Below are 15971 nucleotides of genomic sequence, written 5' to 3' on the forward strand. Positions count from 1 at the left end.
TAAATGGGTTGTATCCTGTCCTAATGCTGTTTAAAAAAAAATGACAAGTTGTACATATTAAAGTGCAACTATTTGAAACATGCACAAGTGGATATAAGCAAAAAAAAAACCAAAAAAAAACAAGTGTCAGTAGTTGGATAATTAAAAAATACCGGTATGCAATAAGCTACTTTTATCAAGGCTGTGCATAGAACACAAACATCATATACATTTATTATATTTAAATTTCTAGAACAAACTTTCTTATGTTTTTCTGATACTTTGGTGTTAAATAATCTGAAAGTTCATCTAATGTGACCCATTTATAGTCTGTAATATCTTTATCGCTGATTTCTACATTTCCTTCCATAAGCTCAGCTCTGTAGATAAATACCTAAAAGAAAAGTAGTGAGGTATTCAATGAAATATCAACCACTTAATAATTTTGTTTTTCTATAAAAAGAAAATTTTAAAAATGTAATCTGTACTTCACTTCATCACTCCATCACAATACATTGTAAAGCATTTCTACATTGAGTTTCCATTCTTTAATGAAGTTTCCAGGATTTATACCATTTAGATATAATTTAATGAACAAAACAATATGGTTGTACATGTACATGCACTGATTGATTTCGATAGAATAGTGGACATGTATCTCACATCTGAAAATTTGTAAGTACTTTGTGTAATTATTTACATTGAGACTTAAGGAAAATGAACTGCAATAAAAGTGAGGAAACTCTGCAAACAGAGAAACAATAAGTTCATAATTCTACAAGACCTAATTCTTGTTGCATTTACTTGATGGTAATTAAGGTATTTCAAAATAAAAAAAATACTGATCAATTTCATTTATAAAATGATTTGTAGGGTTCAGTTTGATACAACTGCAGAGGTCAACCCTAAATAGTTGTTGTAAGTTATAGATACACCATTCAAGCTTGAGACAGCTCTGCATTTTTTATTGTGATTTAACTTTTTACACAAGATAATAAATTCACCCTAAATTTCAAAATTTGCAGTCACAACCTCCAAATTTAACCCCAGTCTTCCATTGGAGGAATGGCACCTAGTGGTACAATTTCAAACAACTCATCCCCTTTTCATCAAGTTATTGTTCAAAGGTCAGGAAAATGCTTATTTCTAGTGCCTTTTATATGACTGCTATGGTATGGCACTGTTGTCCCTATCATCCATAGACACTTGGTTTTTGTGTGAAAATGAATAATAGTTGGTCAATCTTTATAAAATTTTGTAACAAAAGTTCCAAACTGATGTTGATTTTGGGAGTTATAGGCCCAACTGATTTAGAATTGGGTCCCAAAATAACTCCAGTAGAAGCATAGAAATGTCCACAATATTCTATACAACAAAGGTCAGACTGGTAATGATTTTGGGTGTTAAGACTTGAACATTTTAAAAATTAGGAGCCAGAAACAAGCATTTCTTCTGTGTCCAGACAATCACACTGTTATCAGACTGTTAGTGAATGGATCTCATTAAAATAGTTTTGCAAGGTTCCATACCAACAAAGGAAGGCTGGAATTGCTTTAGGGGGTTAAGATTTGAAAACTTTTTTTAAAAAGGGCCTGAAACGAGCATTTTCTGTACGTCCGGACAATAACACTTGACTAAAAGGGAATAGATCATTTGAAATTATACCATAAGGTGCCATATCCCCAAAGGAAGGTTGGGACTGCAACCATTTAAGGGGCCAAAAGGTGACAACCTTGATTCTGGTCAAATTTTTATCATGTGTGAAATTTCAAATCCAAGACAAAATTCAAAACTGTTTTATGTCAAATGATGTGTCCATACTTGCCCCAACTATTCAGGGTTCAACCTCTGCAGTCCAATCAAGCTGCACCCTGCCGAGCATTTTATTGGCCCTTAAAAGAAAAAGTTCCAAGTCACACATCCAAAAATCAATCCCAGCAATTTGTGGTATGGCACCTTGTGGTACAATTTTATAAAGATCTATACACTTACACTTGAGTTCTTATTTGGACATGAAATGTCTATGGACATTACAGACAATGAAAGCATGATACCATTATAATATGACCACATTTTTTGCAGTCATTTATAAACAATTAAAATTGTAATTCTGCCCATTAATTGTGTATGAGAATTAGATTACCTTGACCCCAGTAGCTCCACACTCATCTGTCATTGTTTTTGGAAGATGATACTGGTAGACCCCATGTGGTGCATTTCCAACTATTCCTGATTTTATACTGTCCCCAAAGTTTTGAGATAACACATTTTCTGCAGCCTACAAATTTAATTTGATACAATAAATTATCATAACAGACAATCCTTATTACAATGTCCCTTTTGACCAATTAGGTCTTAAAAAATGATACAAAATCACACAACAACCAATCAAAACTGCAAATTTTTCATATCACATGGTGTGATATCATAAATATCTAGCCGCCCAAGAAGTAGATAACCCCACCAAACCATAGAGAAATACATAAAACAAGAAACTGACTATAAACAAGAGGCTCCCTGGAGCCTGAATCGATCACCTGTTAAATTTTGTTTTCAATGGCAATAAATTTAACAAGAAGTTGTCTAACAATTTTGACTCAAGAGGACTTTGGTAGGACTTATCATAAGGACCGTTACAGACATGGCTTAACATATCAAAATGAAAATTTGACCACAGATAGATCTCATCATGCTGAACACTTTTACCCATGTCAGAATTTGCCTGATCCTAATGGTTTTGGCAATATATAAGTGAAAAACTGCAGTCTGACCCCTATGTACTATTTTTAGTAATGGCTGCCATGTTTTTTCATGGATAAATAAAAATAAACAAAACTTTTGAGCAAGACACCCCAAGGAACATTCATACAAAGTTCAGTTCAAATTGGTCAATTAGTGTCAGAAGAGAAGATTTTTGAAAGAAATAACATTAAAAATAGCAAAAAAAAACGTTGAAAAAGGGAAAAAACTCCTAAATGGCATGACAGATTAAAATGAAAATTTGACCACAGATAGATCTCATCATGCTAAACATTTTTACTTAGTAAAATGTGCAAGATATATAGGAACATATGTGCAAAGTTTCATATAATTCCACTTAATGGTTTCAGAGGAGAAGATTTTTTAAAAATTGTTAATGGATGACGACAACAGAAGACAAATGCCAAGTGATGGCAATAGTTGACATGGCCTACGACCAGGTGAGCTAAAAACAGAAAAAGGGTGTAAATTTCCGAAAGACATTTCATGAAATATTTATAATCACATAAGTGATAGCAAATCAATGAAGAATAGAACTAATGATTAGTTAAATGTCACATGCCTGTTTTAAAGATTCCTCCTCTTGGTAAAATCCCTGAGGTAAAAACCATGTCAGTTTACCATTCAAATTTTTCTGTATTATAAGTATGAGCTTTCTGTCTAGTTTCCTCCGTATTGACTTCATATCATTCTGTTTATCTGCTTCTTTAATAAAAGAAATATTGGAGTTGATGTTATTGTAAAGCAAACCACCTCTACATATCAATTAAAATACTAGGTTAAATATATGTGCTTGTAATTCCAAAAATATATCTTCATTCATGAAGTGTTTTCTTGTAAAAAATGTAGGTAAAAAAAATATTAAGAATTTATAAGTCCTATTGAAGTGAAATAGGAAACTATGTCTGAAAACAAAGTCTAAAACTGTTGACTGTACACAAAATTTTATCACCGTAATCACTGGGGTAAAGCGGATGACCATAATGGCTGTTAAGGTCATCCCAAGATGGAGGATGGAAATTAAGGTAAGAATAATTTTCTTTAATAAAGTTGTCTATTCAAGTTATTCAACAACAAAAATATGACCAATAGTTAGCCATTCATCAATGCTTGATATCTGAAATGGTAAGAATACAAATAAAATGTATGAATTATGAGAATTTACAAGGTTAAAATATTGGTGGGAGGAACAAAAATTTTCTTTTTCGAAGGATGACTGTAAAATCCAACAAGAGATGTCCGTAACAAGAGAAACAAAAATATTTCATGAGGAGAGTTGGTACTTCACCATAATGATAAAGGCTGAATTGCAAACAAATTTCACTAAATAATGTTAAAATTAATACACTTAATAAATTCATTCCAAATGGCTTCTACTACAAGAAGTGTTTATTCAAAACACTGGAAAATGACACCTAAAAATATTTAGCTTGTTGAATCACCATCTTTTAAGACTTTCCTGGTGTTTCCCTGGAGAAAAAATCTCAAATGTAACAGCGAAACAGTGAAGTACACCCATATTAAGTAATGCAGAAACATTGTGATCATGTACATGTATGGCTGCCGGGTGCGGTAGGCAATATTGTTGGCTTGCATATGGCAGGTAGTGTATGTGTAGCATAAAATTTCTAATTTCATAATATAATTTTATGTGAGATCTGAACTGTTATGAATACGATCTAATAAGAGAAATGAGAAGCAACTATGATAAGAAAATAGACACAAAAGGTAAACCTTTGTTCATATCAAATAATATGAGAATATTAAGTGGTAGAGGTTTTGGTGATTGATTAGATTCATGTTGTAAATTTACTTGCTTCAAATCTAGTGGTTAAAACTAGTGTAGTTGTATGTAATTATGTCAGAATGCATGTTACAAAATATACTAAAAAATTGAAATTGCTGACTTTCTACCAATTTTTTGTGACTTACATTATGTATTGCAAACTTTCATTTACTTTGATGGCACCTTACATGTAGGTTCAGCCAAGAAAAAAATATGACTGTTATAAGTAACATTACCGACCCCTACCCTAGCACATTTATTATGGTATTTTGTGATAAAATGCCACTTAACTATCATTTCTTATTTAAGCACTATTAAATTAAAAAGATACCCTCCCATAAGTGTCAATTTAAAGTAATTTAACCATGTATTTGATATCTTTGAACTATCAATCTATGTCGATGCTTCGGCATATTGTTTGCAAATATTTTGTATTTCTGGTATTCCATGTCAAATAAACCCATAATGGTCATCCTGTTCCCCAGTCTCCTGTTCTGTTACATTCATCCCACATTTTTCGTTATGGTTATCCAGCCAATGTTTTTACCTTGTAATTTCTCAATAATCATACATTTTACCCACATGTTTCCCACTTCAAATATCAAGCATTGGTGAATGACTATTTGTCATATTTATTTTGTTGAATAACTTGAATAGATAACTTTATTAAAGAAAATCATTCTTACCTGAATTTCCATCTCCTATCTCGGGATGACCATTGGTAACAGCTGTCATCCACTTACCCCAATGAGGAGAGATATGTAATTTAACATGGAAATTAAATTTGAATTTCAGCATACCTATCACAAGCAATGAGGAACAACAGGAATAACTTTAGATGCTTCACACAGAAAAGAAAGCTATCTTAGACACAATAAAAGGTTTGTTGGCACTCTTGTGATATGGATATTTATGGTAACATAAATATAAGGACAAGGGCCTATGCATTTCACATTGGGAAATACCACCCCATAACACAGTCATAATTTCAAATTAAAAAAAAAGCTTGAGACCGTAGTGGTCGAACCCTGAACAGTTGGAGCAAGTGTAGACACAAAATTTTTTTTTGACATACTCTAGCATATGGACTTACAATTTATTATGGACACATCAAATTAAATCTGATTGAAAAGTGCAGGCAGGTATTTTATGAGAAATCAAATAAAAAAAGAATTTTCAAAATTGGATAAAAAATAAAAAAGTTGATTTTTTTTGGCATAACCCAATTTTGATCCCCTATAACTTGAAAACAGCCCAAAACACATAAAATATGATGGCACAGTTGTTTACCAGAATTTAAAAAAGAACAAAAAAAAAAGAATAATCAAAAGCAAAAAGACACAAACATTTTCTGGGGTTTAAATACAACATCTATTTTTTACCCTTTTGTCTAAATTGAATAGAAACCTTCCTTTTTTGCTAAATAAAATCATATCAAAATTTCAGAACAATTGGCCAACCACAACTAATGTTATCACACGGAACAAAGTGTCCCCAGAAGACGATGACGATTGCCTCATAATATTATAAGACCACATTTTTTGCAGTCCTATAAAAATTTGTGGTTGTATAAAGGAATCATGCTGTCGGTGTTCCTCTCAAGATAATGACTTGAACCATTTAGGATATAGGGGTCAGAAACAAGTATTTTCATGATGACCAGAAAATAACTTGAAAAGATGTAAATGGATCTCTTTGAAATTGGGATACTACAAAAGGAAGTCTGGGATTGATTTTGGAATTTTGACTTGAACCACTTCCGAATAAAGGGCCAAAAAGAGGCAAGAAGCAAACATTTTTATGATGTCCAGATATAATTTTTTGTAAGTGAATGGATCTCTTTAATATTGTATTACATGTACAAAGTGCCATAGCACAAGAGGAAGCCTGGGATCGATTTTGGGGGTTGTAACTTGAACTAATAAGGAATGATGGCATTGAGGGGCCAGAAACAAACATTTTCTTAGTGTATAGATAATGATAATAACCTGTATACAAGGTGTCACATGCCTAAAAGGAAGGCTGTAGATTGATTTTGGGGGATGTGTGAATTGAGGAATAAGGGGCAAAAAAGAGACCACTTTGATTCTGCTCAAATTCTTTTCCTGTGTCAAATATTTCATCACAATCAAAATTCAGATCTGTGTCAAATTTGAATGGTGTGTCCACACTTGCCCCAACTGATCGGGGGTTTAACTTCTGCAGTTATAAGACATCAAGCTTCAACCTGCAAAACCTTTTATCTATATGAAAGGGCCATAACCTATGTAATTAATAATTCTAAAAAAATTAACAAAGTGGAAAACTGACACAAGACCCTATATCATATTAAAAAAAAATATAAGTGAAAATTCCAAGGGATGAAGTATTGATATTCATTAATACAAAACTAAATTACTACACCAGATAGATTTAAGCAGGTAGAATAATACAGATAACCTAGAGTAAGATAGGAGGATAAATAACACCATGATACCTGTAACTCTGTTCTGCAAATGTTGGTAATCATTTAATTCAGATTCCCATTCATCCTCTTTATCTAATGCAGTTACTGTAGCAGCTTCTTTGTTTACTTCATCAACTTCATCCCGCTCCTCTCTTTCCTTTTTCATCTGAGCCAAAATCCTGTAAAGTACATAAACTTGAAAGCTGTTTGTTAGCCTTATCATTTACCCATGGAAGTTACATTTGTAAGTTTACATGTTAATTTCTATGGTAGGAGAGTCCATTTTTATTCCAAATTTTGCCAATGAAGTTAAGATTTTAGAACAAAAAAATAATTCTAGAGCACTGCTGCCCTTCAAATTCATCATAAAATATGAATAATCCATCACGATCCTTATTACTTACGCATCTAATCTAATTTGTTCTTCATGCTCGGATATAAGGCTATTTTCTACATCATACTCTTCCATTAAAGTCTGAAATCTCTTCTCAAGATCATTCATTTCTTGTGTTATGACTGGGTATCTCTCCAAACAGACAGCTGTAGCTAATTTCCATTGTGAAGATTCACTAATTAAATGTCTGCTAGCACAGCAATGACAAACTATAAGAAAAAGTAGAAAAATGCCCTTTATTGTCACAAAATGCAATGCCAATTATTACTTACAGTGTTAGTGATCTGTGTGTGTGTTGTCAGGTATACTGCTTTAACCTCTTTCTGATGAATAACTAGTTCCAGTGTATTAAAAATATCCCATTTTATACTGAACTGATTGCACATGCTCAGGTCAGAGTTCAGAGGTTGCCGATACTGAAACATGACTGTTTGGCAAAACAAAAACACAAGTTATTTGCTGGCATTCTGGGTAATTTTTAAGTTTAAGCCCATGGAACCAATCAAATGATGCTGATTTGCTGTCTGCCATTTTTTTCAAAGCTTCCCCAACAACAAACACTTGGCCGCCAAACGTTCTTACGACACAGAAATACTATGAAAACTCTGATTAACAAAAAAAATGAACATTTTTGAGGATTTAACAAATTAAAATATCAAACATTTCTTCCCTCATCTTAAAAACAAAATACATTGACTTAAAAAAATCAATGGAAATAAATAGATATGCAATATTTAACAATAGCAAAGTTCATAATGGACAAAATTAAGCTAAATTGGGATATTTAATTATTTCCAAAATGAAGAAAAAGCAATATGAGTATTATGACTTTGATGTCAGTATTTTGTTAAAAATATTTTGATTGTTTGACAAATATTTCCAATACTGAAAATTTTAGATTTTTTCTGTTTGACAATCTTTTGCTTTTTTTTTTTGTTGAGTTCTGAAAGTTGTTCAAATGTATAAATGAATTTATTTTCAAAGTTAGAACTGATTCAAATGAAAATTAAGGTGCACAAAAAATGGTATATAAAATATTCAAAAATAATTGAATATTTATCATTTCAATCCTAAATCAATTTCAATCATTTTTTTTTATTTGATAGGAATGGAAATAAAATAAACATCATTGTGAAATATTTGCCTTGAAAAGCAAAGCATTTAAATTCCCACATACAATCATTTCCCTTTCAAAAAATATTCTATTTAGTCATTTTTGTCCAATACTATATTTTCATCAATAAATCAAATAGTAGCATATTTCTATTTATTTGATGAAAATAATTACTTTGGAGCAATTATATTGTATCCCAAATGTTTCACCATACATGATAAATACCTGCACTGGAAGTAGGGTACAACAACAATGGCGAATAGTTGACATCAGATTTTCAATCACTGGTTTGATAATTAAACAAAGACAAAAATATGACATAATATACAGAAATGGAAAGTAAAATATCCGGAGGGAAGCATAAATGGCTGTATAATCAACTGGGTCCTAAATACTCATGGACAGAAAAAGCATCAGTATCTGGTTTGAGGCATGTAAAATCAGGAGCTTAAAAACAGTATAATTGCAGCTTCATTTTTGTATGTTTGGTAAATGCAACTGAGGACCATGCCAGTGTAGGAAACATATACTAGTTTCCATGATTAAATACAAATCAAATCTGAGCTTTTTCTAAGATAATGATGGTCAAAACATGGCACCCAAACATTTACGAAAATTACGTTATCGATACCAGACAATTCAACCCAAAGTCATTTTGGACCATTACAACCCACAGTTCCTTACCAAAGCTTGACATTTCGGCTCATACATATTTCAGACCATGACAATAGGAGAATGCATAAGGACAATAAAATCCATATATCATTACACATTTTACCAATTACAAAAATTATGACAGGATTAAATTTTTTTTTTTTTTTTTTTTTTTTTTTTTTTTTTCAGGAGCGTTAAAGGTTTCACCTTCCTCATATTATAATGATAAATAACACTAGTGTTGTCTTGCCAGATCCATAACTTGATTGCACAAATAACATTTTGACCACCAGTTATGGGTCAACCCAGGATGAATGTTTTAAAAAACCTAGAAGGTACCTGTATCTGGCAATCACAAATACCACACTGATTTACTAGGCCAGTACTTTACAGCACAAAGCAATGTGTAAAATTCTTTATACCCAAATTAGTATAATGAAAATTAAGGATCTGATATGCCTACTGAGAAAAGTGGTAGCTGCGAAATCGTAGCTCATGATCTTTTTTCAGATTTTTGCCATCTAGATTTTCAAAAATCACAAAAAAAATAGCTAGACTTAGAGCTATTATACATGTGAACCTACCGGCGGTAGTTTAATTCTACCGGAATTGGAACCTTCCTACTGTTCTACCGTTGAAACAGAAAAACTACCGCTTTCCGAAATTATACCGTAAACAAATTTTGGATGCCATTTTTTTAAATTTACTGAAGGGAAAAACCTGAGAGGATCGAATGACATTTCCGGTTTGTCTTGGGTAGACAGGTGAACATGTTAATTAGGGTCATAAACAGTAATAAAGAGCTTTAGTGGTTAAGGTGTGATGATTATTTAACAACAGGAAATGATTGACAATTATCCCAAGTTTTAGTGGCTCATGCTCAAATGATGAAACAATTTTATTACCGATGATTGGGACTCATTGTGCAAACACTGATGCGGGATATTTGATCTTTTGATGGTTATGGAAACAATGACTATCATCCTCTGAAAATGAAATTGATTCAAAGTATGGCTTGTTTTTTTTTTTATCTAAGTCAATGGAGGAACCATGTGAATTTTCCAATTTGGAGCACTCTCATCAACTGTCAAAATGCTGAAAAAATTTCATCTTCTGCACCTCCACCCAAGAAAGCAAAGTAGTTAGTACTATTCCAAATTCAATGCTGCATGGAAGTCAAAATTAAAGTGGTGCCAAGACAGTAATGACTATTTGAAATGAAATCATTTTGATTCACATTATGCAATAGTAGCTATTGTAGTGACAATTTTTAAATGAAAATTATTTAATTATCAGTAGCTATATAGTAATGATGACACTTTTAAATTTAAAGTTATTCAAGTTCATGCTGTTCTTTTTATGTAAATATTGTCATTAATAAATAAAATCATTAAAATGTTCAAGTGTTACTCCATCAAAAGAATCATACCAACTATTCAAATAGAGTATTCAGCATTTTTTCTCATAGCCTATAGGACAGACTTTTAATGCAAGGTTTTCCTGAAGTTTCACACATATTTGACTTGTTACGCCGCGAAAAAAAGACGCCAACAAAAAAACTCGTTTTCAAATCAAATCTACAGCTGAAAAATAACAAATCTCCAGTTTTGAAAGAATGACTTTATCCCATGTGTGAGCTATGCTTCGCAGCAAGAAAAAGTGAATACAAGTTCAATGTCATTACAGAATTTTTTACTATCTCTTTGTAAAGTTTGCATGTCTTTGCCAGTCATCTGGGTATATCAATCGATTTTGCTCAGTTCCATTTTACCTTTCTGAGGTTGTATTTGTCTGCTAACACGATTAACAAGTTGTCTTAACATTGTCCTTCTATACAAAATACAAAATGAAATCAAAACCGGAAACATGAATACTAACATCGGATTCGAGTTCGGATGAACCACGAAAACGCAATTTTGATTCTATATGAAATTTGTGAAATGCTATGATACTCGAAACATACAAAGTTTATTCGTACGATTCGCAAAATAATATAATTAAAAACAAAAGTATAAGATACACTGTACACTGTACAACTTATTAAGTTTTACGTTGTTGTTCTCTACTCTTACTGGTCTTATGTCAAATTATTAAGACATCACGTGTCTACTTTCGTTTTGACAGTTTAACCCACTTAACCGATTGAGTTTAACCAACTGACATGGCTTTCAGATTGGGTCTTGTTCAACTGGCTGTATCTGCATCAAAGGCAGACAACCTTGCAAGCGCGACTAGATTAATAAAACAAGCATCACAGAATGGAGCTAAGGTAGTTGCTTTGCCAGAATGTTTTAATTCACCCTATGGAACATCATACTTCAAGGACTACTCTGAAAAAATACCTGGAAAATCTACTGAAATTCTGTCCAATGCCGCTAAAGAGAACAACATATTTTTGATTGGTGGATCCATACCAGAGGAAGACAATGGAAAGTTTTACAACACTTGCACTGTTTTCAGCCCTGAGGGAACTATGATAGGAAAACACAGGAAAGTTCATTTGTTTGATATTGACGTACCGGGTAAAATTCGCTTCAAAGAATCAGAGACATTAAGTCCTGGAAACACATTCACTACTTTTGATACACCTTACTGCAAGATTGGTGTTGGTATATGTTATGACATACGGTTTCCTGAAATGGCCAATGTTTACTCTGAAATGGGATGCAAATTGCTAGTTTATCCAGGAGCTTTTAATATGACTACTGGTCCTGCACATTGGGAGCTGTTACAGAGGTCAAGGGCAATAGATAATCAGCTTTATGTAGCAGCTGTATCCCCTGCAAGGGATGAAAAGGCAACTTACACCGCATGGGGACATAGTTCTGTTGTTAGTCCCTGGGGTGAAGTTGTGTCAACTACTGAACATGAGGAGACAATTATTTATTCTGACATAAATCCAGATTATGTGAATGAAGTACGATCGCAAATTCCAATTATGTCACAAAAAAGAAATGACCTTTACAAAATCACAAAATTATCATAAATATTTTTTTATGGGTTTATATAAACAATTACTGAATTTGATTACAGTCAAATTGGTATAGGCAATTTATTTCAGAAAAAATTGACTTAAATCATGTACCATTATACAGATTTATTTATTGAATGTATACTACTTGTGATTAATAATCATAAAGATTTATTAAATAATGTAGAGCAGTGTTCTTTTTCAATATTTAGTGACCAATGTCTACTGAGCATTTTGGTTTTTATTCATGACCATGCCACATTAAATCACCTTCACTCCTAGGTTCACATCATGAATATTTCACAGTCCATGAAAGTTAATAAGAAGTTTTATTATTATTTTATTTTATCCCTTCATGGCTTTATGGGCAGAGAGATGGTGAATTCACTGTTGTATGTTTATTTTAATTGATAATTAGGATAAAACCAGTTTCAAAATGGCAATGGCTCATGTATATGGCAAGTCAAGTGGACAAAAATCAATATTTTTTAATATTAGAAAATGAATTTTTAACATTACAAAATCATTTTTTTAATATTAGAAAAGATTTTTTAATATTAGAAATTCAATTTGTAATATTAAAAATTCATTTTCTAATATTACAAATTCCTGATTTAGTAGTATTATAAAATGTCACACATTTTGTAATATTACAAATTGTATTTGTAATATTAGAAAATGAATTTGTAATATTAAAAAATCAGTCACATTTTTTAATATTACAAAATGATTTTCTAATATTAAAAAATTGTAACTGAATACGACAAATCCATTTTCTAATATTAGAAAATCAATTTCTTATATTAAAAATCGTTTTTTAATGTTAGAAATTCAATTGAATTTTTAATATTAAAAAAGTGTTTTGTGATATTAGAAATCTAATTTGTAATATTAGAAAATGAATTTGTAATATTAAAAAAAAATCATTTTCGAATATTGCAAATGCATTTTCTAATATTATAAATTCATTTTCTAATATTACAAATTCCTGATTTAGTAATCCATGTATTACAAAATATCACACATTTTGTAACATTACAAATTGAATTTGTAATATTAGAAAATGAATTTGTGATATTAGAAAATCAGTCACATTTTTAAATGTTACAAAATAATTTTCTAATATTAAAAAATCATCATTGAATACGACAAATCCATTTTCTAATATTAGAAAATCAATTTCTAATAGTCAAAAATAGTTTTTTAATATTAGAAATTCAATTGAATTTTTAATATTAAAAAGTGATTTATTTTTTAATAATAAAAAAGTGTTTTGTGATATAAGAAATCCAATTTGTAATATTAGAAAATGAATTTGTTATATTAAAAAATCATTTTTTAATGTTAGAAAATGCTCATTTTTGTCCACTTTGGCTTGCCATACATGTATTCCCTATGACAGCAGCTGACATAATGCAGGGTCCAGTGTGCTAGGATGGGCAGTTGGATGTTTCATTTGATTCAAAAGAATATTTTGCTTTTCCTTTTAATATGACCACAAAAAGATGTGGTGGTATAATGGCATCATACTGTCATCATAGTTGTCCTTGTCAATAGTTATTTTGTATCCAGACCGTAACTTGAGTGTATAGATCTCAAGGAAATTGTACTATCAGGCGTCTTACCATAAAAGGAAGGATGGGACTGATTTAGGGGATTGTGACTTGAAAAGCTTAAAAATTAGGGACCAGAAACAAGCATTTACCTGATTTCCAAACAATAACTTGAGTAAAAGTAAATGATTCTCCCTAAAATTATAATACAAAATGCAATACAACAAAAGAAAGAATGGGATTGATTGAAGGGGTTATCACTTGAACTGGTTCAGAATTAAGTCTCAAAAAGGGGCCAGAAACAAGCATTTTCATGATGTCTTGGAAAAAACTTCATCAAAAGTGTATAGATCTCTATGAAATTGTACCACAAGGTGCCATACCACAAAAGGAAGGCCAAGATGGATTTTAGGGAATGTGACTTGTACTGTTTAGGAATTACGAGCCAAAAAGGGGCCAGAAACAAACACTTTTGTGATATCCGAAAATAATAACTTGAGTAAATGTGAAATGATTTTTTAAAAATTATACCAAAAGGTGCCACACCACCAAAGGAAGGAGTGATTGATATTGGAGGTTGTGATTTGAACTGTTAAGAATTTGGGACCAAAATGGGGCCAGAAACAAGCATTATCATTATGTCTGGGAAATAATAGTTAACTAAAATACCAATTAATGCATAAAGGCTAAATTTACAGCCTGTCCACTGAAGAGAGGTTGTTAGATCTAGATTATCAAACTATTACTGATTAAGATATTTCTTTGGTGTCAGGGTAACAAAAACTACATTAACCAGCTGTTTTTATTCACGTTAAGGTAGTAAACCTTGGGTGAGGGATGTAATCCAATTGAAAGGATTTTAGTCACTAGAGCATTTTGAATGACTCATAATATGCAAGCTTCAAAATGATATTGATGTTAAAGGGAAATAACTCCAAGAAAGGGTTCACTTTGAAATTGATGATAAAGGAAAACTATTGACCAAACTTTACGACAAACGTGATGACTTTTCATTCAAAATTGTCAACTTTCCTTTCATCTGTGGCAACATCCCTTCAGCACCTGCGTATGGAGTGTTAATATCACAACTCATTCGTTATGCCAGAGCTTGATGAGACTACGCAGACTTTTTGTATTGCGCTAAAACTCTAACAAATAGGCTTCTGGAGCAGGGTTATGTTGCTACAAGATTTAAGTCATCATTACAAGATTTAGGGCCATCATCATGAACTCGTGGATCGTTATGGTGTATCCATCTGCGCCATGAAAACTGTCATAGTTTTCCTTTCCTCGTTTGTCTACCCCAGACTTGACTTTTTGAGCAACTCGACAGTTGTTTCTAGAAAAGCAGAGTAATCAAGGGAACCAAGGTTATAACGGTAATCAAAGAATGTAATCCAGGGACAAAGACCAGACATGGAAAACAGACATACACAACAAAGAACATAAAGTAACTAAAATCATACATACAAAGTAACAAAAGTAAATGAGCAACTCGGACTCCACTAAAAACTGGGAGCATGGACCAGGTGCACCGGTAAGGTAAGCGTCCTCTGCCTTTCTAGAAACACCTGCTGAGTTGCTCACAAAAAGTCAAGTCCGGGGTAGACAAACGAGGGAAGGAAATCTATGACCCATTGAAGTATTGATTAAATGTTTCAAATGGGTACATTGATGAATTGATTTTATAAGGTGGGAAAACATTTGAAATGATACCTTTTACAGCAAACCAAGATTCCTTAAGATATTATAATAAAATTAAAATATGAAATTATCTGTCATAAGACAGTATGGCTAACCAATAACATGTTACATTGCCAGTTTTATTACTCCTTAACCTTTTAGAGGGGGGGGGGTATGGCACCTCATGATACAATTTCAAAGAACTCCATTCCCATCTACTCAAATTATCTTCCATACATCAGAAAAATGTTTGTTTCTAGCCCCATTTGACTCTCATTTCATAACTGGATCAAGTTACAACATGCCAAAATAATCTAGCCTTCCCTTGGTGGCATGGGACCTTGTACAGTTTAAGAGATCATTTACTTATGATCAAATTATCGTCCAAACATCAGGACAATGCTTGCGTTTGGCCCTTCATTTCTTAATGTATCAAATATTCCCCTAAGCAACCTTAGTTAAACCATTTTGGTATAGAATAAAACTGTATATTGAAACCGTATTGTAGACATCAAAATGCTATCCTGGAATTATAAATGTTAAATTCTATGAAATGCTTGTTTTTCGTCCCTAATTAGAACAAGGTTGGGCCATAACCCTTACAATCAATACCATCCTCATTAAATTCAAT

General features: G+C 32.0%; 2 protein-coding genes across 3 annotated transcripts; one reads left to right on the plus strand and one right to left on the minus strand.

Annotated features, from left to right (window-relative positions):
- Positions 1-197: 197 nt before the first annotated feature.
- On the minus strand, positions 198-11024 carry LOC148626895 (large ribosomal subunit protein mL46-like). 2 transcript variants are annotated; one of them, XM_088558186.1, is made up of 6 exons: positions 10905-11024; positions 7376-7574; positions 7002-7150; positions 3302-3444; positions 2123-2257; positions 198-373 (listed from the first exon to the last, which is right to left on the minus strand). In XM_088558186.1, exons 1-6 carry the CDS (start codon positions 11011-11013, stop codon positions 221-223), a joined length of 888 nt encoding a protein of 295 aa, XP_088414312.1. In that variant the 5' UTR covers positions 11014-11024; the 3' UTR covers positions 198-220. The 2 variants fall into 2 exon arrangements, with proteins under 2 accessions (XP_088414312.1, XP_088414369.1); XM_088558243.1 differs by having other exon boundaries at positions 10818-10948.
- A 214-nt stretch (positions 11025-11238) lies between these two features.
- Positions 11239-12296, plus strand: LOC148626896 (omega-amidase NIT2-B-like). Its single transcript, XM_088558362.1, has one exon. The coding sequence runs from the start codon at positions 11295-11297 to the stop codon at positions 12117-12119; it is 825 nt and encodes a 274-aa protein (XP_088414488.1). The 5' UTR covers positions 11239-11294; the 3' UTR covers positions 12120-12296.
- The last annotated feature ends 3675 nt before the right edge of the window (positions 12297-15971 follow it).

The sequence above is a fragment of the Perna viridis genome, chromosome 1, assembly GCF_037379345.1.
Source record: "Perna viridis isolate PV_CMFRI_1.1 ecotype Kerala chromosome 1, ASM3737934v1, whole genome shotgun sequence".
NCBI classification, from domain to species: domain Eukaryota; kingdom Metazoa; phylum Mollusca; class Bivalvia; order Mytilida; family Mytilidae; genus Perna; species Perna viridis.